The 27,543-nt window shown below is 41.3% G+C and overlaps 1 protein-coding gene across 2 annotated transcripts in view; it reads left to right on the forward strand.

Annotated features, from left to right (window-relative positions):
• CSRNP2 (cysteine and serine rich nuclear protein 2) overlaps positions 1-14,742 on the forward strand; it is a 57,618-nt gene extending 42,876 nt beyond the window's left edge. The window contains exons 5-6 of one of the 2 annotated variants that reach the window (XM_069230908.1): positions 4,294-4,590; positions 12,715-14,742. In XM_069230908.1, the coding sequence (XP_069087009.1) occupies positions 4,294-4,590; positions 12,715-13,719 (1,302 nt within the window). In that variant the 3' untranslated portion in view covers positions 13,720-14,742. The remainder of the gene's footprint in view (positions 1-4,293; positions 4,591-12,714) is intronic. The other variant, XM_069230907.1, reaches the window with a different exon arrangement.
• The last annotated feature ends 12,801 nt before the right edge of the window (positions 14,743-27,543 follow it).

Raw genomic sequence — 27,543 nt, forward strand, 5'->3', positions numbered from 1 at the left:
CACGGACGTCAAGCATTTAACTTAAATTCCATTAGCTAGTGCTTAACTTGTTTTAAAAAAAAATAGGTGGAGGAGCCCAACTCAAGAGCTCACAACGCTTCCGAATGCCAGTGTTGCTGAATACAACCACTGTTGATTCCACCCCATGCCTCCTTTTTTACAACTCTACATGTCTTGGGTCTTTCTGACTTTTGCAGGTTCTTCCCTGCTTTCTCCCCTTGTTGCTATTTTCCCTTTTGTTCCTCTTCCCTTCTTCCTTTCTCGTTCTTCCTCTGGGTCAAGGCTGATGAAAATAAGCCCCCCGTCTCCAAAAATGGCTGCCAGTGCCAACCACTTGCAGCCAACGACACAATTAATCACTACTTTATGATGTGGATGCTTTACTACAGTCATCCCAAGAATGCAGCATACCTGATTTAATCCTCCAGTGATGGGAGAGCCATTGAAAGAGCAGCTTTTCACTGGGGGATTCCAGACAATGGTTTCTGATGGGACACAGGAATTGGACACCTCATTGGCGAGGTAGAAGATATACAATTTCTCCATATTCAAAACTAATTACCTTCTTTCCCAACCTAACCGTACTTTCCATGAAGGCTTCAAACCTTCCTGACAGAGCTCATCCACAGGCAGCTTAGAATCGGTTTTCCATTTGTGAATGCAGGTCGCGCATCTGCTTCCCTTTCTGCATCTCTTGTCAGGCACAAGGAGCGCATTCTCGCGGGAGTTGCTTCCTCTGTCTCATCCAAACAATAAGGAACCTGCAATGACTCCTCGGAGACCGGAGTGTATTCCTCCTTTATTTTCAGATTGCTTTTATTGATTTTTTTCGGATCTGCCAATAACACATGACTCTAAGTATAGATTGACTACGGATGTAATAATGTTACTCACCTGCTATATCTAGTGGGGGTACTTAGGTGTGCTGCACAATGGAATGAAGTGTGTGGTGTCTGTTTATAGTCTAGTCGCTACGGAAGGTAATACTTTGATATTGGAGACACCTCGTAAACACCTGGAAAAGAATGGCTTTTCTCATTGATTTTTTTACTAATACTTTGAGGAATTCATTTAGCTTGGTAATTGCCATGCCATTGTTTTTAAACTAGAAATGCCTATAACTTTCTAGACCGGTGATACTGCATATTGTGTATTTGACCAGTTTTTTTTTTTTTAAATGTGTATTTTGTCCAGTTTCGGGTATAATCTCGTGTTTTTACTAGCTCTAAGATTCAATTCCCTTTGTCAGTTTCTGATAACATTCCGTGGCATGCTTCTAGGTGCAACACAAACCAAATTATAATGACAACAGAGAACAAGGGCACATAATGCAGTTAACAATTACAGTCAACGCCAGGGTAAAATAAATATTTTTTAAAAACTGGGGAAAAGTGTCTGTAATTATGTTCTTCTTATGCAAATATAGTCTTCCAGGTAGCTATTAAAAACAATAAAAGCTGTTAAGTGTAAACAATTTAAAAAATAATAATTGGAAAGTGGATTCCAGGGCTGAGCTCCTCCTATCTGGGGGTTCGACGATCAGCCTTCAAAGCTCCGTTTAGCTGCATCTTGCTGCTTTATAACTATTAATGTTATCCCATCTTTAGATTCATCTTTTATCATCTGTCTATAATATCAGGGATATAACAGGCATAATTTCCCTTTGCTTTTATGTTTATGCAGTAAATAGAGGTTATTTGGTGTATTTTTTCACCAATATGTTTTTGAACCCTTATAACCAGGTTTTGTCATCTGTAGGGCTGGCTTCCCTCTTGCTAAAGGTACCCGGATGGTCAATACAATGGTTATGTTTGTGAAATGCATGCTAGACTCATCTGTACCCACTTTATTCTACCTTTGTTCCAGTGAATGACCCTGTCAAAGTTTCCTCGTTGGTGGTGTTCGGCTTTTACAAATGGTGGTGCCTAGATATAAATGCCTGATGTGGTTGCACTTTATTTCCTTCCTGCATTTTGTACCTTCCTCTACCTCCAGTTCTACACACGTTACCTCCACTGGTGCACATGGCTTCTTGCCTGCCTCTACCTTACAAAGGTCTCTTCCCAAACACTGCTCAAACATATCCCAGTAACTTCTTTCACATGATAGCTCTTCCCCTAAGTCATAGTAACTGCACCTTGCACAAAACGTCTATATCCTCTCTTGCAACCCAAGTTGTTGCTCCTCCTTTTGAGGACTCCTATTCTGATGACAGTAGATCCTCCTAATCAGTATCAGCCTCTCACTTCATCCAGCACTGTAGAGAGAAAGCTATTTAAACATTTCATTTTACCGAACTATTGAACTCCCCTTCCTTGGGTTAGAAAGACAGACATGTATGGAGTTATCAGTTCTGGAGTACACCGGGGACTGTTGGATCACCTGTTCAGCCTTTGCCTCGACTCGTTTGGGAAGCATGCACAACCTTATTAGATACAGGACCCTGAACGGCTTTTTGGGTATTTCTTGCAAAGCAAAGACCGACCTCCACAATCCCAGTTAGGTTTATTACAATAATCACTTTTCTGTAGGCCAGAAATGTCTAACTGGGGCTTAGAGGGTCACATCCATTAAAGTTCTCAAGATGTTCACGTAAGCTAGGTTTGGGGTCGATTAATCTAAACAGAAGCCATTTGCATAGCAGCTTAAGTATACGTAGCAAGGATCAGGCCTTCTCGGCCATGAGCTGGATACATTGTACTATGTGCTGATTATAGGTGCAGCTATCCAAAGGAACTATACTGCTTAAGTCGATCTCAGAGGAGCGACAAGGTGGGGGCACCCCCCCGATAATAGAACATGCAGCATGAAGGTTGCACTCGCCACTAATACCATCACCACTGCCTCCTCCTCTCTCCCTTTTGCAAAGGATCTTGTATTCCAGGGTGTAATTTTTTTATGCCATGGAGTCTCGTTCGTTGAAGCGCCCTTCCAAGTGTTGTCTTACTATTCATCATCATAATGCTGTGCAAGACAGGGTGTGTTTCTCCTTCCAGTAAGTTGTTAAATGACACTTGGGACTCTCCCTGTTTCCTCCTGTCGCCTGTCTAGTTAGCGATGTTAAGTGTCAGTATCCCCTGGGTCTGGAGGTTTCGTCACATAGGCGGCTAGATACAAGGACATCTCCAAGGAACATGATGCAAGGCCACCAGCCTGGTTTCTGCACCGTTCCGTTTGCCTGGCCTCGCCTCTTTGTTTACTTGGTGTTACTGAGCAACCTTCATGATGTTATGAGTAAGATGCATTCACATAATTATATTATGAGTAAGATGCATTCACATGATCATCCACACGCTACACATATGCTGGGAGCTTGCCTCCCAATACAAAGCTCTGCACTTGTTAAGAATGTATTGGCTGCAGTACATTGTTAGTGACCCATACGGCATAAAATATTAGAACACGTTTCAACCACTCACCGATGCATTCATAAAATCTCTTCATGGTTATCCTCAGGGCACAATATTCAGCTAGAGACAGTGAACACTTTATAGGCAATACCGTCCCCCTCCCAGCTACATGACTCAAAGTTTTCAAGGCAAACCTCAAAACCGTTTTAGAGTTGTGTCCAGTTACATAAGTAGTATTTTTTTTTTTTTTTTTTGCATAATCCTAGACTAAATCTAGGTACTGCCCGGGTACTGACATATCCCAGGTTGTATAGCTAGTAACATACTTCAGAGGGTTCATTCTTTAGCAGTGATTGTAGTGCAGCCTGCAGTTCTCCATTTCTAACTCGGGCTAGTCAAACACACTTTTCAATCTCACCAAAGCTTTATGAGGTTAGCATTTTTATGTGGCTTGTAGCAGTTTAATTGATCTAACACATTTTGGTGGATATCAAAAATAATTTAAAATTTGCCTGTCAATTGCATAATCTCTTCTCACTAGAGTCTCTGCCGTGGCTCTAGTAATTTGCATTCATTTAACTCGGTCACATCTGGACTGTGCTGCACAGTCGGGAAACATACAGCAGCACAAGCCTGTGAAGTAAAATATTGTCAGTGCTGTAACGAGCAAGAAAAAACCTTAAATAAACCAGCTTTTCGGATGACAGTAGTGAGAGTCGTTTGTATAGAGGCCACACCATAAAGTAAGTCATCGTCAAACAAGCATTTTTATTGCCTAACCCAGTGCTACTCCATTCACTTGCTGAATTAGAACTAGTGATTGTAGGCTGCTCACAGATCTTTGCTCCAAATAGTCAACCCACTGAATTTTACCAGAAAGAGCTGACATTGCTCTTTCCCACAGGCGCTGAAATTCTCCTTGTCTTTTCCACCATGTATACAGTTGACCAAGAACGGCACAGTAGAGTCTGAAGAGGCTGAGATCCTGACCCTGGAGGATGTGTCGGATGATGACATCGATGTAGACAATGTTGAAGTGGACAACTATTTCTTCCTGCAGCCTCTGGCCACTAAGCGACGCCGGGCTCTTCTTCGGGCATCTGGCGTTCACCGGATTGATGCTGAGGAAAAGCAGGAGCTAAGGGCTATCCGTCTGTCGCGAGAAGAATGCGGCTGCGATTGCCGGCTGTACTGTGACCCTGAAGCATGTCCATGTAGTCAGGCAGGAATCAAATGCCAGGTGGGCTATTGTCTGTATCTCCGTTTTGTTTTCTGTAGTTATATTGTTTACTTCACCTTACCCACGATCGGAAAAAGCAATGTTAGTTTTCCATGCTGCAGGTACGTTTACCAGTCATTAGTGTAAGCAAATATTAGGTATTTAGTGTTCTGAATGTCCAAGTCATGAGTCGAAAATGTGAAGTAATTAAAATAGTGGTAAATTAAACTGAATTATTCTAAAAAGCGTAATAATACTCGCCCAAACGAATAATACTCACCAGAATTGGTTACATAAATGCTTTGATGGTCAGAAAGAATTCAACATAATTTCTTTATATACACCTCTAAATTTCCGAGTTGGTGTGCATGTGGTAAGCCCCTTAAGATGACCATACAGAACTTTAGAGGGGGTGCATGTTAAATACTGTGGATATCGTAAGAAAATTAAAGGTCAACCAGGGAAAGACCCTAGCTGGTAGTACTCCTGGACCTGAGTGCAGCTTTTGATACCGTTGACCATCAGGTTTTGGTCCAGAGGATGAGAAACATAGGAATAGAGGGCCGGGCTTTAGCATAGCTGACCTCTTTTTTAGAGGATAGATCCTTCCAGGTCCTTGACAGATCCCACTTCTCAGACAAAATCCAGAACATCTGTGGGGTGGCTCAGGGCTCATCACTTAGCCCCACTCTTTTTAATATATACATGGCTCCTCTGGCCGAGCTGGTGGAATCCTCTGGGTTATCTTTAATTCCCTATGCAGATGACACGCAACTGGTGGTTTCATTTGCCTCCAAGTCCACCCTAGACGGGTCCTCTCTGTCCTCTTGCCTACAAGCTGTAGCTGGATGGATGACAGACAGTAGGATGCTATTAAACGGGGATAAAACGGAGCTGATGATCCTGGGCCAAAATCCTGGTCCTGGCAAACTTCTCACAATCACTAATACCCTGGGGGTTCTCCCTTCCCCTAAGAAACACATCAAGAGCCTGGGGATATGGCTAGATCTTTTCTCACGATGGAACAGCATGCCAGGCACATATCGGCCACTTGTTTTGGCCATCTAAGACTCATAAGGAAGGTCTTTACTATTCTCCCCCTGCTGGCTAAAAGGCTAATCATTCAGGCATTAATTCTCTCTAGACTTGACTATGGAAATAGTTTATTTCTTGGTTTGCCCTTATATGTCAAAAATAAACTACAGAGGGTTCAAAATGTGGTAGCCTGTCTGTTGTTAGACATCCCTAGAAGGTCCTCTGTTAAAGCAGGGCTATCGTCCCTACATTGGTTACCTGTGGGGCAGCGCATTTAATTAAAGGCTTTGTGTTGTATCCACAGGGCACTCTACAACAGGGGTCCCCCTATATTGAAGACCCTGGCCTCCTTTTATAAGCCAAACAGAGATCTCAGGTCCGCCTCAGTAGCCATGGCTACCCTACCCAGAATAAAAAAAATCTAGATGGGGGGGTGCCACGCTGGCCTTTCAGTGGGGCCAAACTGTGGAACGCCCTACCCATTAGCCTTCGGCAGACTGGCAATGAATATAACTTTCTGAAGCACCTAAAAACTTGGTTGTTCTAGTGCTGATGGCCCCCTCTCTGTCTATTTCTGGTCCTGGTAATTTAGCGCTAGGAAGCCTTATGGTAGCCATGCGCTCTATAAATTATATAACATAACAGGTGTCGAGTAAACTTTCCTCCGTGTTGGCTAAAGTGGTTCCTCTTAATGAACTGCCCATTTTACTGCACAATTCAAAACTATATATATAAACTGGAAAAAACAAAGGTTGAAGTAATGTTATAGTTAGTTGTGATAAAACTATCTGGTTTTGTTTAATAAAAAAAAAAACGACTTAAAAATCCTCTGACAAAAACAAAGGTTTACTCTATGCCATGCACCTCTGTACACATTCTTCTTGCATCTATCACTACACTACATTAACTCTAATTCCCCACTCTACCTTGCACTGTGTTCTGAGAAATAAGGTCTTTCATGTCATGAGCGTTATTATGAATTAGAACTTTAAGTTATAACTATAACCTTATAATTTCTCAAGTTTGTATAGAAAGAAAATGAAAATTTTCCTAACATAGCTTTAACCTTTGGTGTTTTCAATAAATTTAAATGATTTTATTTTTTTAAATAAAAATGGGTTTGAAATTGTAATGTCAAGTGTATTTTAAATAAGTGTTGTTAAGTACATTGTTTTGTAGTAAAGGATAGTATTGTACAGTGTAATGTTGTAGAGCAGCGTGACATTGTGTATAGTGGAGTGGCATGGTGTGTCGTATAGAGTTATGGAGTATCATAGTTGGGTAGCATGTTGTACAGTGGTGTGTCATACAGTACAATTGAGTGTCATACAGGGGAATATTGTGGAGTGGCATAGAGTTATAGAATGGCACAAAGTGAAGTAAAGTGCTGTACAGTGGAGTGTAGGGGCATACAGTATGGTACTGTGTTATATAGTGGCATGTTGTTTAATAGAGTATTGTAGAGTGGAGTGGCATAGTTTGGAGTGTCATATAGTGGTGTAGAGTGGGCTAAACTGTCATACAGTGTAACAAAGTGGAGTGGCCAGCATAGGGTGGACTACAGTGTCATATTGTGGTGTGGAGTCTTGTGTTGTACAGTGCGGTGGAGTACAGTGTAGTGGCATAGCATAGAATAGTGTAAAGTGATATAGAGTGTAGCTGCTTATCGTACAGTAGAATGGTATGCAGTTTCCTAGAGTGTTGGAAATTGTTGTAGAGTGCAGAACAGTGACGTGGCATAGAGGAGTACAGTGTTGTACAATGAAGTGAAGTAGAGTAGAATGGAGTGTGGTACAGCGTGCTACAGTGAAGTAGCATACAGTGGCGGCTTGTGGAGGAGTGTACAGTGGAATAGGGTAGAGTGGAGTGGCATCCAATGGAATAGATTACATTGGAGGGGCATACACAGGAGTCATGTAGAGTGTAGTGATGTATAGTGGAGTTGCATATAATGGAATAGTGTAGAGTGGAGTGGCATACAGTGGAATAGTGTATAGTGAAGTGACGTCGAGTGGAATGGCGTACAGTGGAGTGATGTGTATTGGAGTGTCCTAGACTCGACTGGTTACAGTAGAGTGAGGTAGAGTGCAATAGTTTACAGTGGAGTGGGGTTCAGCAGACTAGTATACAGTAGAGTGCCATCCAGTGGAACTGTGTAAAGTGGAGTGGAATAACATAGATTGATAGTGGTGTACATTGCATTGCTGGAAAGTGGAGTGGCATACACTGGAGTATTGTATCGTGGGGTAGGGTGAAATAGAACAGAGTGGAGTGGCATAGAGTGGAGTTGCATACAGTGAAATAGCATAGAGTATATAGTCATACAGAAGAGTGGTGTACAGTGGAATGGCATACACTGGAATGGCATAGAGTGGAATAACAAGTTAATGAAGTGTCAGTGCACTGGCGTAGAGTGGGGGGGCGTACGTGAGGGTAGTCAGAGACTGAGTGGCATACACTGGAATAACATGGACTGGAGTAGCATTGAGTGGAATAGTGTGGAGTACACTGGAGTGGGGTACAGTTGAGTTGGGTAGAGTGGAATATCATAGAATGAAGTGTCGAACAGTGTATTAGTGTACAATGAAGTGGGATAGCATATAGAGGAGTGGCGTACAGTGTAGTTGTGTGTAGTGGAGTAGCATACAATGGAATAGTTTGATGTGGCATAGACTGGAGTGGTGTAGCACACACTGGCATACAATGGAATAGCGTGGAGTGGTGTTAAAGTGAGTGTCGTAGACTGGAGTGGCGTACGGATGTAGAGTAAATTTGTCAAGAATGTAGAATATGGTGTGCAGATTAACGCACAACAGCGATTTCCGCTGGCTTGCGTTTCTCCAGATTTATCAAGGAACGCAGGGCCAAGCAGTGGCCTTGTTTTACTTTGTGACTGTAAATTAAGTATTGCGTTGCCAATGGGAGACCATGCATGATGCAGAGATAAGGCAGTACAATACATCATGTGTCCCTTAGTTATATTTTGTGTGACGGTACACCATGGTAACTTAGCAGTATTTCTGAGGTTAATGCCAATGACAAGGCGGTATGTAATTTGGCTAATGGTCGCCTTTATAAAATTAAAAGGCAGGCATCGTTTTTCTAATGCACTTTACCTGTTTTCTGGGATAGGGCCTTAATTATAGGCAAGTAGTAGGTTTTATTTATAATCACTACCGATTACCACTTTATTAAAGTGTTAGGTAGGGAAATTAATTTATATTTTTCTAGATAGTTTAACAAAATTCATGGAGTACCGCACTTTTAAAAATAAATATATCCTTTTTTTTTTTTTTTTTAAAGTTTCACTCTACTCTCATTATTCCAACAGTACTCCGTCCACTTTTTTTTAAATAAAGAATTAAATAGGTAGAAAATAGAATTAATAAACACTGTAGAACACTATGTTTGTGAAATATATGTTTTAAATTACTTTACATACATATGTTTTTTTTTAGTACTGCAGTACCTCCTTGGGAGTACAGAGGTACTTCGTGACATTTAAAAAAAAAAAATATATAGAAACTGTATATACTTTTTCCTTACATATTGCCATATTCATCATGTGGTAATAGGTAGGGGAAAATTATAAAACCTAATACCTACCTTAATCTAAACCCTGAACCCAAAACACAGAAAAAGTTCACTTAAAAGCAACATGGCTATCTTTAACTTTTGCAACTGCAGTCATTAGCCAGTCACATAATGACTTGTCATCAATCGGTACTGCAGTACTTTTGCGAAATACTGAGAAATTGCTGACAACAGCTATCGCTAAATTAAAATATCTTATAACTTAAAAAATACTTATCGTACTTAACTATAGTACCCCAAAGGATCATCTACACACCATAATTTATATGTCTGACAAATTTCTTTCAAATCTGTCCAGCTGTTTTCACGTTCCACGTGAGAACAAATCTTATGAGAAATGCATTGGTTACAAAACACGTTTTGCAACACCATCTTTATTTCTTCTTTGCACCCCTTTGACGAATCTCCGCAAAACTTTGCATACTCCACCAATGTAGTACAAGCATTGGCAAAGCCAATTTGTTTTACCTTTGTTTTTCTTTCTGTCTAACTGGTTGTTAAATATTAGAAAAGTGTTATGATAATGTTTGTTTTAAATTTGATCAACTGTTAATGGTTTATCAAATGTAAAACAAACATTATTACATTTTTCTAATCTTTGTAATCCATTTAGGGAGAAAGAATAAACAAATGCAAAACCTATTGGCATGCGGTGAACAAGACAGAAGACGGCATGCGAGAAAGAAGACAGCAAAAAAAGAAGACGACATGCAATAAAGAAGAAAGAAGACAGAAGACGGCATGTGGTAATGAAGAAAGAAGACAGCGAAGAAAGAAGACAGAAGACTGCAGACAGTAGAAAGCAAAAAAACAAAAGTTAAAGTAAAGTTATAGTTAGGTGAATTTCAGTGACAAAATTAACATTTTGAACTAAAAAAAAAAAAAAACACAGAAATTCACCAGTTATAGTTATTAGAGCTAACTATAACTTGCGCCCTTGCCATGGACTGCTTATGACCTCACATATTACATCACTCATGACATAGTCATGACCTAATTTATGACATGAGTGATGACATCTTAAATCAACTCATTGTTGACATCACTGATGACATCATCCAGTGAGTATGCTAGTTTGTTTTATCGTTTAGTTAGTGGCGGGTAAGTACCATATTACTTTTCTACCTAACTTTGTACAACCCCGGTAAAAGCAGCCAACCCCACACTACGCAGGCCCTTTGGTTGGGCACAGTGGGGGGGGGTTGGCCACAGGGTCTGCTGCCAACCCCACACTGCGCATGGTCATTGGCCGTGTGTGGTGGGGGGTTGGCCACTGGGCCTGGCCGTGGGTACCTGAGACCCTGCTTTTTTTGTGTGTGTGTAGTGGGCTGCCTGGCCTCCCCTCTCCCTGAACCGATCATGGCCCTGAGTATCCTACTCTTCCAAATCTTAATGTTGGCCCCGGGGGATGGGATCCTTAGGACTTTTAAAAGGCTTGTTCAGGGGAGCCACATGCCCCTCCCCACCCCCTAAATATGATTTTGAGCCAAACACCCCAAGGGCCCTGGACTTTTATTTTAGAAGCATGATCCTGTTAAAACTACCCTGCTCCACATGTTTTTATCTTTTTTCCAGTACCAGGAACTGAGTCTCCGAGTCCTGAAATGACTGCCCCCACATATTTGTTGATGTGGTGGGAGCCAATCCGATCCTTTGATCTGTTGACTCTGCAGGTCCTCCACAGTGTGATATATACATACATTTTAAAGCTTAATTGCTGTTCAGTTTTCATATGGAAAAGTGCATGGGTACATGTTTTAAGACCAGCCACACCCCCTCCCCTTTGTTCTAGGCCCTTGCTTGATAAATCACTCCAAAACGTACAGGAAGGAGGCTGAGGTAGATGAGGTTTTTTTTCCTTTATTTTTTAAAGGTTTTGTGAAGATTCGTCGACAAAGTCATTAACGGGCAGTCGAGTTACAATTATCTTAGGGCACGAGTTATAGTTGAGGTAGCTATTACTGGTGATTTTCTGCAGATTTTTTAAAGTTTAAACTTTTACATTGCCACTGAAACTTTCATCTAATATAATGTTACTTTAACTTTTGTTTTTCAGGAAATAGATAGATAATATATTCTCATAGATAACCATGCACCTTGTCATGGTTTCTCTCTTGTTTCCCACTCCATCTCCCCTCTTTAAGGCCCTTTTCCTAAACGTGGCACTGTGTTAGACAAGGTAGACTGTCAGTACACAACATTAGCCTTCATTAGCCTGACTTTAGAACTGCAGTTTAGATTAGACATCACACCCTTCCAGAGTAGGGCTGGACAACCAAAAATTAAATGATTTTATGAGAAACCGAATACCCAAAGATCCGGTTGGACACATAACTTTTCAGATCCTGTTGAATAAACAGCAACGGCGAAGCTGCATTCCTTTGCTGTGTCATTATGTCTTTGACTCTCAATCTGAGGCATAGTTTAATTCTGAACTAATTCTAGTACTTGGGCGCTTATGCAAACACCAATGTCTGACACTTAGTGCTGATTTCTGATGGTGGTTTTGAGTGTGGGACTTTGCACCCATCTTCAGGGAGCCAAACAGAAATATTTCCATCACTGATTCATATAAGAGAAGGAGAATGTCTCTTCTGACTAGCCTGTCTTATGAGTAAACGTCTCTTTCGGCTGACATGGATTGATCACAGTTATGGTCTGAGTAAGTAATGTTTACTACACATTTTCGCCCTAAGGCAGACTCATCTGAGGATCTCTTTCTCCCTGTCTTAATACAATGAATGGTGAATGTTGGCAGAAAAGATGGATGGATAGTAGTGTGGCACAGAACAAGTATTTAGTGAAGCCTATTCTTCTGTGTGGGCTTGCAGTTTACCAGCTAGTAAAAGTGTGTTGCAACCATTGCCAGTTATGTTGGCACCCTACTTTAGAAACCCTGCTTCTTATCCCAGCCAATCTCTAAGAATGTCAACCCTTTCTCGGGTACACCTTTCCTTTTCAACTCGCCTTACTCTCCCAGGCAGTCTCTGTCCTTATCTTAATTTTTCTCTCTGGCCGCTAACCGCTTCACTTCCTCCAATTTCACACTGCACCACATCTCACTCTTTTTCATACTTTGTTCTTGGCTGAATGTCCTTACTCCCCCTTCCTATTTGTCAGCAATCCTTATTTCGACCTCATTGCTGATCTCTGCAGCTTGATGTCTGCCCTAGTGAATACTGTCCATTTTAATCGCAACGCCTTGCTCTTTTTCTCTAAATCATTGCCACCAGACAGATGACTCGCAGCCCCAGTGTACCCCACATAATCCATTGTGCATCCATTAGGGTATCACCGTTGACCATGGCCAATCTGGAAATTGTAAAATGTAGATAACAACTTTCACAAATGCCTTGCCTTTTAGCCGTCCAGTAGAAAAATAAGCATCTCCGTTGTCTTCCATGCTGGCTAAGCCATCCATTCCCCATTGTTTTCATTTAGCTTCCATTAACATGAGATTTTTAGAATGATTCATGATGAGGTAAATTGTAAGCTTGTTCTTTCTTTTACTTCCAGGTTGATCGCATGTCATTCCCCTGTGGCTGCTCGAGGGACGGCTGCGGGAACCTGGCAGGACGCATTGAATTCAACCCAATTAGAGTCCGAACTCATTACCTGCACACCATCATGAAGCTGGAGCTGGAGAACAAGCGCCCGCCAGCCAGGCTGGTGTCCCCAGAGGAGGAGCACTCTCAAGTCTTTACTGGCGGTCACTCCTGCTCCCTATCACAAGAGACTCAAGACTTCCAGGAATTTATTGCAGAGAACTGCCATCTGGAGAACGAGACTGCTGTCCGCCACTTGCAGAGCGCAGAGGAAATGGCGAGGCTGAAGGAAGAGGAGGACGAGGACTCAAGCGGCTCCAGCCTCAGTCTAGACTCCAGTGTGGAGCGTCTCAGTGTCTGCCTAGTGGAAGAACCTCTGGCTGGGTCTGGGGGAGCCATTGACAACTTGGCTACTACGCCTGTTCTACTTGATGCCAAGTTACCCCTTGGTTCATCTGTTCTGTGCTTCACAGGCAGCTCTGATCAGGTGGCATCCTCAATAGGGAACCAAACTTTCCTAAGCAGTGCTCCTGTAGTTTATTACCAGATTGATCAAAACTCGGTTTTAGGAGTGAGAGAACTGCAGGGTTTTGAGCAATCCGAAGACACTTCTGGTGAACTAAAGGACAAAGATGTGACCAGTTTCCCAGTTTTTACCTCCTCACCTAATCACTGCGGTACCCCTGAGGAACAAGCATCCATGCCTTCACATGAGACTAGCCAGGAGTGCCTGGGAGCAGACACAGCATATGCAGAGGACTGCAGGTCTCCAGTGGCAGTGACTACAGATCCTGACTCACTTTGCCCCCTGAGACACGTGAGGTTGCCCAATCAACTTGGAGATAGTTGTGGCTCTGAAGCTTCAGCAGGGGAGCTAAGCATTCCAGAGCCGCAGCACGACTCTGCCTGCATCCTCTCTGAAATCCCCAAACCCCAAGTGGAGGATTTGTCAGGAGGGAGTGCCATGGCCTTGTGATGTAACTTTTCTTTATTTGCAGGAACCTTGCACACTATATGTCCCTACCAGATGTCCTATTTATGTAAGTTTAAAAAAAAGTGATGTTTTAAAATTAAGAGCGAAATAGCTTCTTTGTCAATTTTTAATTTATTGTTTGTATTTTTTTTTGTTATGGTAATCTGCTATAATGCGGAACTAACTTATCAGTAAGGAACTTTTTAAGTGTGACATTTGCCAGAAATACTGAAAGCACCGGTACCAAATCCTGTCAATCTTTTGGAAGGTACGATAAGCATGGGGGGAGGTGAAGATGGGATCTGTGCAATGGATAATCTAGGATTTGTGTGTGTGTGTGTGTGTCGGGTGGGGGCGGGTGGGTGGGGATACTCGTTTGCTTGGCAATCATACCAAAGGAAACCAGTTTACCTTTGCACAAGCCTGACAAGCTGAAAGTCTCTGGAAATATCGTAGAGATGCCATATTCTCAGCCACTATTTGGTGAAAAGGGTTGTGGAGCTGTGGCTTTTCAATGTATATTTTTGTTGTATTTGCATATTTATAATTTTTAGCTAGGATATTTCCCTTACAGTCATCAGGGTTGACATTGCAGACGATTATACATTGTGAATAATCGCTAAGTGAAATGATGGTGTGCATGAAGGAAAGCAGATTTCAGAGTTCCAAAGCAATTCATCAATGTCTCTTAAGTTCCAGCTGTAATATTTAGGAAATCTACGTGAAGAAGAAATTAACATTTTATTGGAGGCGTAACAAAAGACTGTGAGCATGCATGTAGGATAATGTAGACAGACACAAAATAAATTTGTCAACCAATTTTGAAATGTACAGCTTGTTTATTAACCCTAGCCAATGGTAGAACGGATGCAATACGCTGCCATCGACCCATATTAGTCACCGCCTGGCAGCCGCGTTCTGCTTCAGCCACAGTTTGTAAGTTCATCTTTCGGGTATGCCTAGATGTAGACTGCATCGATCCACGTGAGTTGACAGAATTCTAGCCACAAAGGTTGTGGTATCCACAAAAAAAAAAAAGAAAATTGTTTTCTCAGCAAGGAGTATGTTTTTACTGGCCGAATTTGGCCTGCTGTTTTACGGGCGTCGCCAAATTTTAAGAAGTGCCTCAATAGAATGGTGTAATCCTCACATATTGGTGAAGGATACAAAGTTGGAGGTTACTTGATCCAGCATTTTGACGCACCAGAAGAACCCCTGTTTTTGATGGATTTGAGATATTGCCATTTTATCGACATCATTTTGCACTTAAGGAACAGATAAGTGAATTCAATTGTTACTGCAAGATGGTGATTGGTCACTTTGTAGTATAGTTAGATGTTTTCAGACTAAGTACGAATCCTTATGCCAGTTAATTCTGATATGTCATGCAGGAAGAGGTACACTTGTGCTCGCAGAGTAATTTCCTTCTATGATGCTGTTATACCGTTTTCATCAAAGTCAGATGTTAAAGGACTATAAAATAAAAAGGGTTTGTGTAATGTCTATTAAACGTTCACATTAAGATGCAAATGCTTCCACTGTGCGTTGATTTTAAAGCAAGCTTTGACAGAACGACCAGTGAAGAGTGGGGAACTTGATTGGTATGACATTTTATTTTAGTGCTAGAAAGAACTGCCCAGTACACCAATTATAGCTGCGATAGAGAACTTCCATAAATGCCGAATGTATCCTCAATGCTAGCAAATAGCTTACCCAGCTCTTTACCAAGGAGACATCCAGTTTCCAAATGTTAACCACTGATATTATGAAAAGATAAGGGCAGTTGTCCATTAGAGCATTGTATTCTACCGCGTATAAATGTCAGCGACCATTGTTACTTGCAACCATTTTGTGAACGTCTAGAACAGGTTCCTAACAAAGTGCAAAGTTGCCATGGTTTTAAAGAGGAAACTCTAGAACCCTCTGTTTTTCTTTAATTTTTGTATGCAGAGAATTGTCTGACTTGCTGGTTAACGACTAAGCTGATCGCTGGCAGGAAAGGCGGAACGTCTACCTCAAGAGTTTAATAAATTATTGACACCTGCCTCACTGCCTGCTAATGTTGTTTAGATTCGACCATTGGGTGGTGTTTGTGAAGTCTTGAGCCAATGTTTGGTTTAGTGCAATAAACCATTTAACAAGCCAAGTCTGTGGTAATATGTTGGGCTTGTAGTAGTCCCAAGTGTTCCTCCTTTTTGCAGGCGGGGCTCAAGGGTCTGTTTTCATCTATCACAATTGGATATTTTCAGCTTCACAGATAACAATGATGTGCTGAGGTATTAAGTTTCAACAAATTTGAAGAACCTCAGCTTTATGGCAGAAGACCAAGATCACTGCTGATTTGTGGAACTGGAAATAATGGCACATTTTATTTAGGGTATGGAATTCTGCTACAGTGGTAAGGGCGTAGCTCTGTCTCCTAATGCAAATCACCACCCTTTGTACTGTCAGTTGTGTCTCTTTACGTATATTGCTTTTCTTGTGGTAGGTCCATTGTTGGTTGTCTATTTCCCACTAGCTTGACAGTAATTGCGGAGGGCAAGGTCAATTTTTGGTAGCCCTGCTTTTATATTTATTTATTTTTTAATTCTGTGTGGCTGCTGTTGTGTTTTTAGGATTCCAAATTCTCATGTTCAAAATCACACCTAGGCTCCCTTTGAACCCTGCTTGAGATTGTTCATGTGGAGAGAAAGCATGCTTGATTGCCACAAACGTGAGTGATCCTTGCAAAAAGACTCCTCGGAAGTGAAACTCTCTCAGCATAGTTGCTTGGTATGTTTCTTGGTTGTTCCCCACCAAGCGCCCCCTACTTCTCTGTAGCTGTTGAGCTTCTTTTGGCCTAGTTTTGGTTACAGAACAATGACTTTGGACCCTGGTGCTAATGAGTAAGTCGCTATGGTAATGGGTCCCTGGCTACATAAGTGCAATATGACGATAATATACATTTTTACAAGACAATCCTGTCCATTGGGCCAGTTACTTGATTTGTGGATTTAAGAAATAATTTTTTATAACGTGTTGAAATATGCATCTCATGAAAGCACAAACATGCATGTCAGATGACAATACAAAGAGCACCATGCATAGCAGTTTTTCACTTCTCGAGCTGTTGCAGAAATGTCAACCCTACTTTGCCTCTGCCTGGTCACCCCACCTTTTTCTGCCATTGCTTAGTCCTGTTTTTGTATTTGAGGTTTTCTGAAATGTTAACTTTGGATGACCACCCTGTTGCCTCAGTGGAAGAGTTTATTGTGCACTTGGTTTAGGAAGAGGCTCCAATGAGGCACATAGTGGCTGTGTCCACAACATAATTAGCATGTAGATTTTCTCAAGTTCAGCTTTTCAAAGGTTAGGAGGCCAAAATTCTACCTTCAAAATTCATGTCCCTTGTTTTTCTGGAAAGTATCCAGCTGTGGAAATGGCCAAATAGGTCAGTCTTAACAACTTGAATGCTACATTTTTTATGTTTCTCTTACCTTTCCTCTTTAATGCATAGTTCATACATCATAACCACCAGGGGCACAGATAGACACATTTGAGCAAAGAAACACATTTCTCTAATGCTCTTTGTGTTGGTACCACCTTACCAATATCAGTACACCATCACATGTGTGGTTAGTCACAATTCCCTAGCTTGCACTTGTACCCAGTTGACCATGTTCTCTTAGTCAAGAATCCACTAGTTAATCCTTCTCGCCCCTAAATGACCTATTAGATCCCACACGGATGTTATTGAAACACTGATTGATTTTAAACTTCCTCTAAAAACTTATTCTCATCCTAAAACCCCATACACAATTTTATCTGGAAGTTAGAAATGTCAGGTTTCAAATGCTCATTTGCTCTCCTTAATTACCTTGGTCTTTTACCAATCATGCACTCTTTTAACAATTAACTTGGATTTCATATTATTCTCTTGAACCATACCAACTCATGTTTCCATGGTACTCAACATTACAAGCTGTTTCACATATATTAAATGATGTGGATAATCCTTTTGAACAGTCAGTTTGAAGTTTATACAATAATTGCCAATGCTTAGGTGAAATCCTGGAATAGTTAATGGACTGTCTGTAATGTCTGAGCGAACGCTACAGTGTCTCTAGAAAGGCAAATGTTGTCAGGGAATTTTTAAACCTGATGCAAGTCATAAACCAATATAATATATCCAAAATTACATTGGCTGCTACTCTGGGCATAATTTTTAATCTTGTATGAATCTACTCTTTCACATCTCCTTTTTTAAGCAATATGCCTCAAATGCTAACAGAAGGTCTACAGATTCTAAAGCTAAATATATAAATGTTCTCGGGAATGCTGTGTATCTTCTCTAAAACTTGTACCAGAGTATTTGACTGAACTGGGCCAGTTCTTTAGAAAGTCAATATATATTTGTTATCCAGGGACATCTATGGGTGACTAGTTCTTATACAAAAAATAAAGGCAGTTAGCTTATTAACTCTGCATTTATGTCCCATCTGTATTGATATCCACTGAACTAAAACTCATGCTGATATTGGTAGCAGGTGCATTCATGACATCTAGTGCAGTCGTAGGTGGGTAGTGACCTTTTCTATTATTCGTGAGGGGATTACTGCAGATAATTCTAATATTTTTGCAGAAAGGGGAGTATTTCCGATGGGGAAAACTATAGTAATTTTCTCTCTTTATTTTCTCTATGTGAGATACTTTTACTTTTATCTTTCCTTTTCAGGTGTTTTCAAAGCTACTCTTCTTAATTAACAGAAACAATTTACTCTTATTTCTTTACCTCAGTTTGTGTTTACTTTGTAATTAATTACATCTAAAATTATATTCCGTTAAATTCTTTTTTGAATTGTGCGACCTTAAATCATGTTCCATTCAGTTTTTCTCTTGATACAGTTTAGTTTCTTCAGCGAAACCAACTTGTTCTTCATGGTTAGCCCCCACTTTTGTTATTCTAATGCTTTTAAACAAGTGTTTCTTTTTAATCTAAATTCCAAATATCTTTGTATTTTATAATGATTGCTTTAATGTGTAATCCTAATATCCTGTCACTGCAACTCAGAAGTATAGCTGTGTATGTTTAGTTGTTTTGTAGTCTTCTTTATCTTGTTACAAGGATTCGTGAGATTCAAGAAAATTAAATTTCTAGAATTTCAGCATCAGGACAGCAGTTGTATTCACACATTTTACAAACATGTTAACCTTTTTACCCTTTAAAGAAACATTGACGTTTGTAGTACGTCACTAGGTACTCAGACTTGGAAATTCACTTCTTACTTCAACATAACAGGATAAGTCAACTAAATTCATAATGGGCTACGCGCTCCAAATTCTTACATAGTTGACGTATATGTGACCATTTCTCTGGACCTACTTACATAACTTAGTAGTCACATGGTTCTTCTACAGTACACTTCTCAAAAGTGTGCATCAAGCTCCCAAATATAGCGGTTTGACTGAAAAATGGCAGCAACTCTGCAGGTCTGTCCTGTGCAGGTAAAAAAAATGATAAATCTGCAGAGATTTAATTGGTATGATGTCCTGGGTCTCTATCAAAGCCCAAATAAATGTCCTTCGATGAAAACTGACATTGTGGTTGTTAGGCGGTTGTACATTCTACAAGGCCGAAAACAGCTAACCAGGGTGTTTTTGAGACTATGTGGTTTCTTCTTCTAGTCCTGAGTAGGAATAGAACATTTCAGAGCTATTTTGTTACACTTATTGTGTCATTAATGCTGTAATTTGTTGTAAAACAAAGACTGTTGAACACATTTGATTTTCCGTTTGCCAGATCTTCACATTTGGGCCTGTAATTGTAGTAAGCTGCTAAGCAGGCCTAACATTTTGCTGTTCATTTGATAGTCCATACGGGAGAATTTTCATGCAGCCCTACTTTCCATCATGTACTCTTTTTGCTTTCTCCCCTTATTAATGGTGACTGTTGGCTATTTTTTTTAAAACCTCCTCCTTTCTCAAGGTCCCTCCAGAAAATGTTGGTATATATTAATGTGAAATATCAAGCTTGCCTTTATTGCAAATTTGTTTTGTTGTTGGCCTTGTTAGGTTTTAAATTGTGATAATGCTGTATTTAAAGAGAATATTTAAATGTAAAAATAAAAAAAACTGCTGAAACTGAGAAAGTGCATTGTTTGAATTTTGTTCATTTAATAAACGTGCTTAAGGTTCTCAACCACGCACGCACAACACAAGCTATTTCTCTGCTGTTGGATAACATGAGTTAGTTACAGTCTCCCAAGAGCTGTGCGCCTCAGGGTTGTCCAGGAAATACACTTTTTTTTTGCTAGTCTTTTACCTGCAAAAGATTTTCCTAAACTATTTTCAGAATATTTGACGGTGAAGGCCTGGTTGAGCCAGCGGAGATCCTACTGTTCATGGTTGGTGGTATGCAGCAGAGCTGTAATGCCACAACCAGGAAGCTTGCTGTTGGATTTCGTTCTGGAGAAACATCAGGTGTGCTCGCCAGTGCCAGCGCGAGAAAGAGATGAAGTCATCCGGAGCGAGTGAACAGGACTGCTGCCTTGTAGAAGAGTTTTTTTTCCTCCGTTTAGTATATATCAGAAGCCTGAGGGACAACTAATACTCTGCGGGACAGCAGAGGGAACGACTTAACGCCCGGGGTTGCTATCGAGAGAAAGGTGGAGATAAAAGGGTAGAAGGTAAGGCTGAAGCCAAAATTGACTTTTAATCCATTATTACTAGCTCCTTCCTCAAAACTGGTCATGGCACTTAATTACTTATTAACATATACTAAAAACCTAAGGGTAAAAGAACAGGCTGAGGAAGAGATTTTTGGAGACTCAAAAGGACATTAGCACCTCTGAATCGAATGCCTTTAAAACTACTAGTCTAAAGAGAGAATCCAAATTGAGCCCACAATAAAGTTTAAGAATTCCAGTGAGTCTAAACATCCTCCAGTTCCAAGGTAGTAGATATTGAGCCACTGAAGATAACTCAATCACTCAGATCATTCTTCCAGATGGTAGAAGGGTGAGCATGTCTGATGAGACAAAGGATACAGGTAACGTGAGCTCACATTCTTACCTCTGGTTGATAGACATGAAGTGGCAGTCAGTGCCACTGAATGGAGTGATGGAGAATGCTGGAGCCACAGCGGGCGTGGGGATGAGGGGTTGGCGTGGATACTATGGGCAGTATGGAATCATGCCATCCGATAGCACCATAGGTCAGTCTTGAAAATAGATTTGACATGTTAACCACCCTGGGAGATAAGGATTCAGTAGCACTGCTACAGGAGATACAGGGGTCACCCTAAATCCCGGTTCTAGTAGAGGTTGATTCTATTCACATACACAGAAATAAGCCCATTTCTACATCCACCACATCATGGGTTTATTGGTTGAAGTAGCTCTAGCGTCTTTTTCTTTAGAATTAGCTTTAGAGCCTCACCAGGCAATTCAAAGGAATCCAAGAAGTGTACTAGTAGATAAAAAAGCTATAGTGAGTATGCAGAGACCCTGTTAAATAAAACCCTAGCAGACAAAAGCCAAGAAAAAAATGTAGTTTGTTTTGAAACCCACACAGTTAAGGAACATATCTTGGAAATTGCCTTAAAGAAAAAGTTTTTAAAGGTAGATAATTCCACCTCAATAATCGGTTCAGATATATGCAGCAGTACAGAAGACAAGTAGTGGGAGTTGGGCTAATGGATGGGAGAATTGCAGCTAATGGGTAATAAGGTACAAATGATGTTCCCAGCCATGCTCAGATTTATGCAGCAAAACAAAATGTTTAATTTCGGAGATATAGAAGAGGCAGATGCTTTATTCTCTGAAATTAAGCAGCAGCAATGATAGTGGAAGACTAAGGCATATGACTTATTTTTTTTTACCTAGAGATTAATAAAATTCTGAATATATTTTTAAAGTTTCATGTCACGGTTCTGTTTCAGTCTCTCACTTTAAGCCTGTTTAACTATTGAGGAGTGAGGGTGTTAGAAGTTTCTCGTGGAAACTGACTTTAGTGCCATTGGGTAAAGGTTTCAACTATTAAATTCTGTAGATCTAAGGAGGTTGACTGTGAGCAGCCTGAGATCTAAGAGGAAACAAAATGCAAGTGCTAGAATACGTAGGAGACACAAGTCATCTGGAATGCATGGCACTTAAGATGGGTTCAGCAGGTAGTTTGTTCAGACCAATTTGGTAGTTCTAAGGGTGCAGCAATTTTAATATACAGATTGCTGAGGTGGAAGCCCTACAGTGAAATACAGAGTCATTAGGGCATTGCTAAAAAAAAATATATATAATAATGAGGTGATGGATTAGTGTGAGGTACTATGGTCCTAATGTTGAGGACTGTGTCCTTCTGGACGCTTCTTTGACATCTCTTACGATTTCAGGGGCCATTAATTATCAGTGGAGATTCCAAATCTTTGGTACCAAGGTAAATAGATTTACGAGCAGGTCAGCTATTAATACCCCCAAAGACTCTGAGATACATCCTTAACATGACCTGGGATTGTAGATATCTAGATAGAATATATGGGTGAGCAAATAAGGTACACACACACACTCTAAAACATATGGTCAGTTTGGAAGATTAGATTTTTCTTAGTTGGCACACTAATCCCAGAGATCTCAAAATCAGATCTGATTGGCTGCCACCACCAACTAGGGAGTGGTGGCAGGCTAGGGAAACAAATTCAGGATTAGACCCAAACATTTATTGGATCTATTGACCTGGCAGAACAAACATAGACTCTACTAGAAGAAATCACTTTTTCTTTTTTCTTTTCAACAACATTTTCCTTGGTTTCTAAAAACATACACGCACATACCTGATAGGACTCATGAGACCCACATGTACAGTGGTATTATTTGCTAGTAACTACTTTCAATGAACAACCTACAAACCCCTAAAATACTCCTCCCCCTTGAGCCATGCAGATCCGTGATTGGATATGTTCGGCATACGCATAGTCCAGGTGGTAAAGTCCAAGATAACCATAAACCAGTTATGTGAAAGAATGTATTCACTCTGTCAGGTTTAAGATACACTCTGCAAAGTGTATAAATGTTGATTTAAATCTAGGATTCTGGACACACTCAGGATTCTTGCCCAATCAGTCCGTGAATCAGAGTCCCCAAATCTTCCTCCAGTTTTTCACAAAGTCCAGTCAAGGGGGCAACATGTCGGACCTCAGTGCCCTATAAAGACATGTAACTGCTTCATGAGTGCCAGAGGTCATACATATGAGATTACAGCTCTGCTGTGTTGGAGGGGGAGGTTCTGCCTTTCCTGCCACTGCCCTACTGAGTACAAAGTGACCTCCTGGGAGTTCAAATTCCATCTGCAGTTCCTCAGATGGGATTAGCTCTCCTCCGAACAGATCACCCATTCGCTCCATGCCTAAAGCTTATCAGTCTCTCAACCCTCTCCAGTTTCCTGGTGGGGCTGCACCCCCAGTATCTGCAATGGTATATCAGGGGAGTATGGAAACCCAGTGTGAGTCTTTTGCAAACATCTTTACCAACACTTCCTCATTATCCCAAGTTCATACAAATTCTCCCCCCATTAAGGAGCAAATGAAAGTCTCTAAATCAAGGGAACAAAGGGCCCACTTTGCCTCCTGGCATCCCCCTTCCAGCTCTCTGTTGGATAAACTACTGAAGCTGTCCCGCCAAATAATAAGCCTCAAAATTCGGTACTGCCAGGCTCCTATTTGTGATAGGGTGCAGTAGGTTAGCTAGAGCCACTCTTCTGCGGCCTGCACCCCAGATAAAAGCAATCAGGAAAGAGTCAAGGTTTCTGAACATATTGCGATTCACTGAGTGGCAATGCCGAGAAAAAAATACAGAAGACTGGGAAGTGTCACCATTTTGGTAACTGCAACACGGCTAGCCACCGATTGGCAGTGACTTCCAGAAGTCTACACTGAGTCGGGAGCCCGAATAGCTGCCCCAGCAGCAGTAAGCACACTTGACCATGCCAAAGTTTTCGATAGAGTGAACTGGAGGTACATGTGGGCTGTTTTAAATCGGTAAAGCCAGACTAATTCTGGTTCTATAAAAGGTCCATAATAGCCAGAATTTTAATAAATGGTAACTTGACTCCTAAACTCAATATAGAAAGGAACTCTGGCACACAGGCCTTTCGGCCCCATTTCTGATCAATGTATATATTGAACTCTTAGTGCAAGCAATCAGATTGGAAGATAATATAGTCTCATTTACATGCAGCTGATTCAGTAATAAGGGGGCACTGTAATCAGACAACCTGATAGTTTATACGTCTCAATATGGTAAACAAGATAACTAAGGTTTTTAGAGAAATATCAAGATATATTGTCAAGAAAGAAAAGTCAGAAATCATGGAATGGAATTTAGACTGTAATGGTGACGTGATCCAACAGAAACTAAGATATTTCAATATTACTATAACACACAAAGGGGGTTATTCTAACTTTGGAGGAGGTGTTAATCCGTCCCAAAAGTGACGGAAAAGTGACGGATTTACCACCAGCCGTATTACGAGTCCATTATATCCTATGGAACTCGTAATACGGCTGGTGGTATATCCGTCACTTTACCGTCACTTTTGGGACGGATTAACACTCCTCCAAAGTTAGAATAACCCCCAAAGTCACTAGTATTCCAGTAAAGAACATTTATAGAGTGGCAAAAGACATTGGTAAAGACCCCAAATGATTAGGAAAATATCCCACTATCACTATGAGGGAGAGTAAAAGCAAAACAAAATTAATTGTTCATATGGAGTTCAAAACGGGCAAGGTTGTCATGGACATAGTTGAGGAAGAATCAGATAAAGAATGGATTAGGTCTTCCTGATTTTCATTTAGATTGTTGGGATTTTCAGTTTAATATTTGTAGGCTTCTAATTATATACCCAGGAGACAAAAAGTTAGGGCTGTTTTCAAGAAATGTTGAAGGTACTATGCCAAACTAATTATCTTTATAAATTTGGTACTCCGAAATACTTGTAAAAACCAAGATTAAAGGCTTTAAACACAGCAGCAAGTCTAAAGTATGGGGTGAGAAAAACAATTGCATTTATGTATGCTTAACTACTTGAAGATGACAATACATGACGGGTGCCACATAAATTCTGCTACGAAGACTTGCCTTTTATGAGGTCCATTTTTTTAAATAGAAGAACAACTTTTATTCAAGTTTTCCCTATCAAACATTGCTCTCAACAAATCAACACTTTGATTACATAATCCACTTCCCCTGCTCGACCCATAGTTGTCTCGTCCAACTTGGCCAATGTCACTCTACTCCTCCGCACTTTCCAGCCCATAACAGTCCCACCACTACCCCAAACTCTTTTGTACTTGCGGGGACCCAAGCCCCATCAGTGTCCTCTCCCCCCCCGGGGGCCACCCATGTCATCAAGATTACCCAGTGTGGCAAGCCTAGGGTTTACCTCAATATGTTGCCTCACCATCCTAGACATCATGGAGAGGATATGTGACAAAGAGTGCTGCATAACCATACCATGTGATTGAAATCCCTCTTGGACTCTGAGCAGCAGGGCCCTCCGGACATGTTAAGACGTGAGATATGCTTGATTTAAATATTTAAATTGGATGAGGTGGAGCCGTGCCAAAATTGCCAAGGTATGGGGAGCAACACATGCGGCACGCCAATCCACCTCAGCCAAAGGGCCTACCCAATCCTCCCATCATTCTCTAAAAGCATCCAACTCAGTGGGTGTGTGCATGCATGAGCAGGATCTTGTAAACCTGGGAGATCCCTTGCCCAAGTGACCAATCCGTACCAGAGCCTCAAAAGAACTATTCTAGAATAAGGTACGTCCTGATAGGTAGAACTGCAGATACTAAAATAATTGGGATTTATGCATATGAATTTAGGCCCATATTTATACTTTTTGATGCAAAACTGCGCAAACTAAGTTTTGCGTCCAAAAGTATAGCGGCTGGCTTGCGTCATTCCAGAGCGCCAGCCGGACGCCAAATTTATGGAATCCCGCAAGCCGGTGCAAAGGATGGGCTAGCATCTGGGAAAATTATGTCTGCCCAGTGGAGGTGGCGGGAAGGGGGTTTTGCACCAAAAAATTACGTTAGGCTGGTTAGAGGCAAAAAAATGCCTTTAAACAGCCTAGCGTCATTTCCTGACACAAAACCATCCATACCACATGACTCCTGTTTTATAAAAGACAGGAGTCATGCCCACCACCCCAATAGCCAGAACAGGGGACAAGTGTCCCCTGGGCATGCCCACTGTACCCAGTGCCGTGCAGAGGGGCCCATTTCAGGGCGCCCAATGGCACTTAATTAAAAAAAAAAAAGTACCTATACGTACCCTACTTGCTTGGGAAGGGGTCCCTCATCCCCTGGCGTCCCTCTGGTGTTGGTGGGGGTGTTCCTGGGACTTGGGGTGGGCACCTGTGGGCTCTTTCCATGGTGTTTGACCATGGAAATTGGTCCACAGGTCCCCTAACGCCTGCGCTGACCCAGGCGTTAAATAATGGCGCTAAGGAGCCTTAGCGCCATTATTTAAGCCCGCCTCCCCTCCTGCACCTTTTTTAAATAAATAAGGGGCTTTGAGTCATTTTTTGGACGTGAACGCCTACCTTGCATCTCATTGACGCAAGGTGGTTTCACGCATCCAAAAAATGACTTTAACTCCAATATTTTGGCGCTAGACAGGTCTAGCATCAAAATATAAATAAAGAGTTACATTTGCACTGAATTTACTTTAATAAAATGACACTAATTCAGGGTATAAATATGCCCCTTGGTCTGCAGCTCTCGAAAGGCGCTAATTCCAGTCTTGGTCCAGATATCACTCAAATGTGATATTCCAACTCGGTCGTATCCGTGGAACCCTTCCAGCACCGCCACCCATCTACTCGCCCACAGGGGAGTCATCGGATTAATCTTGTGGTCCAAGCCCGTCCAGTGTAATGCTGCTCTCCATATCTGAAAAACAACCTTGGTCGATTTGGGTAAATGCATTGGGATAGGTGCTCCATAGAGAATCTGTGTTATGTTGTCCAGTCCTCTCAGGGCTATTTCTCCCTGAAATGCTGCTTCTTCCCAACCCCCCCCGTAGCTAGTCATTCAGTGTCAGTAGTTGTGTTGCTCACTAGTACAGGTGAGTGTCTGTCTGGCTAGTCCCCCATCATATGTGACCCTAACATATTTATTAAATGCCACTTGGGGTGGCCTACCGGCCCAAAGGAACTGAGACACTAGGGAAGTCAGCGTAATGAACCAGAGTTGCAGAATCTGAAGGGGGAAATTCTGTAAAGAGTAAAGTAACCGGGGGAGTGTCATCATTTTAAATAGGGCAATCTGGCCCTTAAGGTTGAGGGGCAGTTTACCCCACCGAGACAGGTCTTCCCTGGTCCTATACAGCAAGGGGCAGAGATTGAGACTCAAAGTCAGCTTAGGTACCCAAGATAGGTGTACACCTACAGGGAGTGCAGAATTATTAGGCAAATGAGTATTTTGACCACATCATCCTCTTTATGCATGTTGTCTTACTCCAAGCTGTATAGGCTCGAAAGCCTACTACCAATTAAGCATATTAGGTGATGTGCATCTCTGTAATGAGAAGGGGTGTGGTCTAATGACATCAACACCCTATATCAGGTGTGCATAATTATTAAGCAACTTCCTTTCCTTTGGCAAAATGGGTCAAAAGAAGGACTTGACAGGCTCAGAAAAGTCAAAAATAGTGAGATATCTTGCAGAGGGATGCAGCACTCTTAAAATTGCAAAGCTTCTGAAGCGTGATCATCTAACAATCAAGCGTTTCATTCAAAATAGTCAACAGGGTCGCAAGAAGAGTGTGGAAAAACCAAGGCGCAAAA

This window comes from Pleurodeles waltl, chromosome 4_2 (assembly GCF_031143425.1).
Source record: "Pleurodeles waltl isolate 20211129_DDA chromosome 4_2, aPleWal1.hap1.20221129, whole genome shotgun sequence".
NCBI lineage: Eukaryota > Metazoa > Chordata > Amphibia > Caudata > Salamandridae > Pleurodeles > Pleurodeles waltl.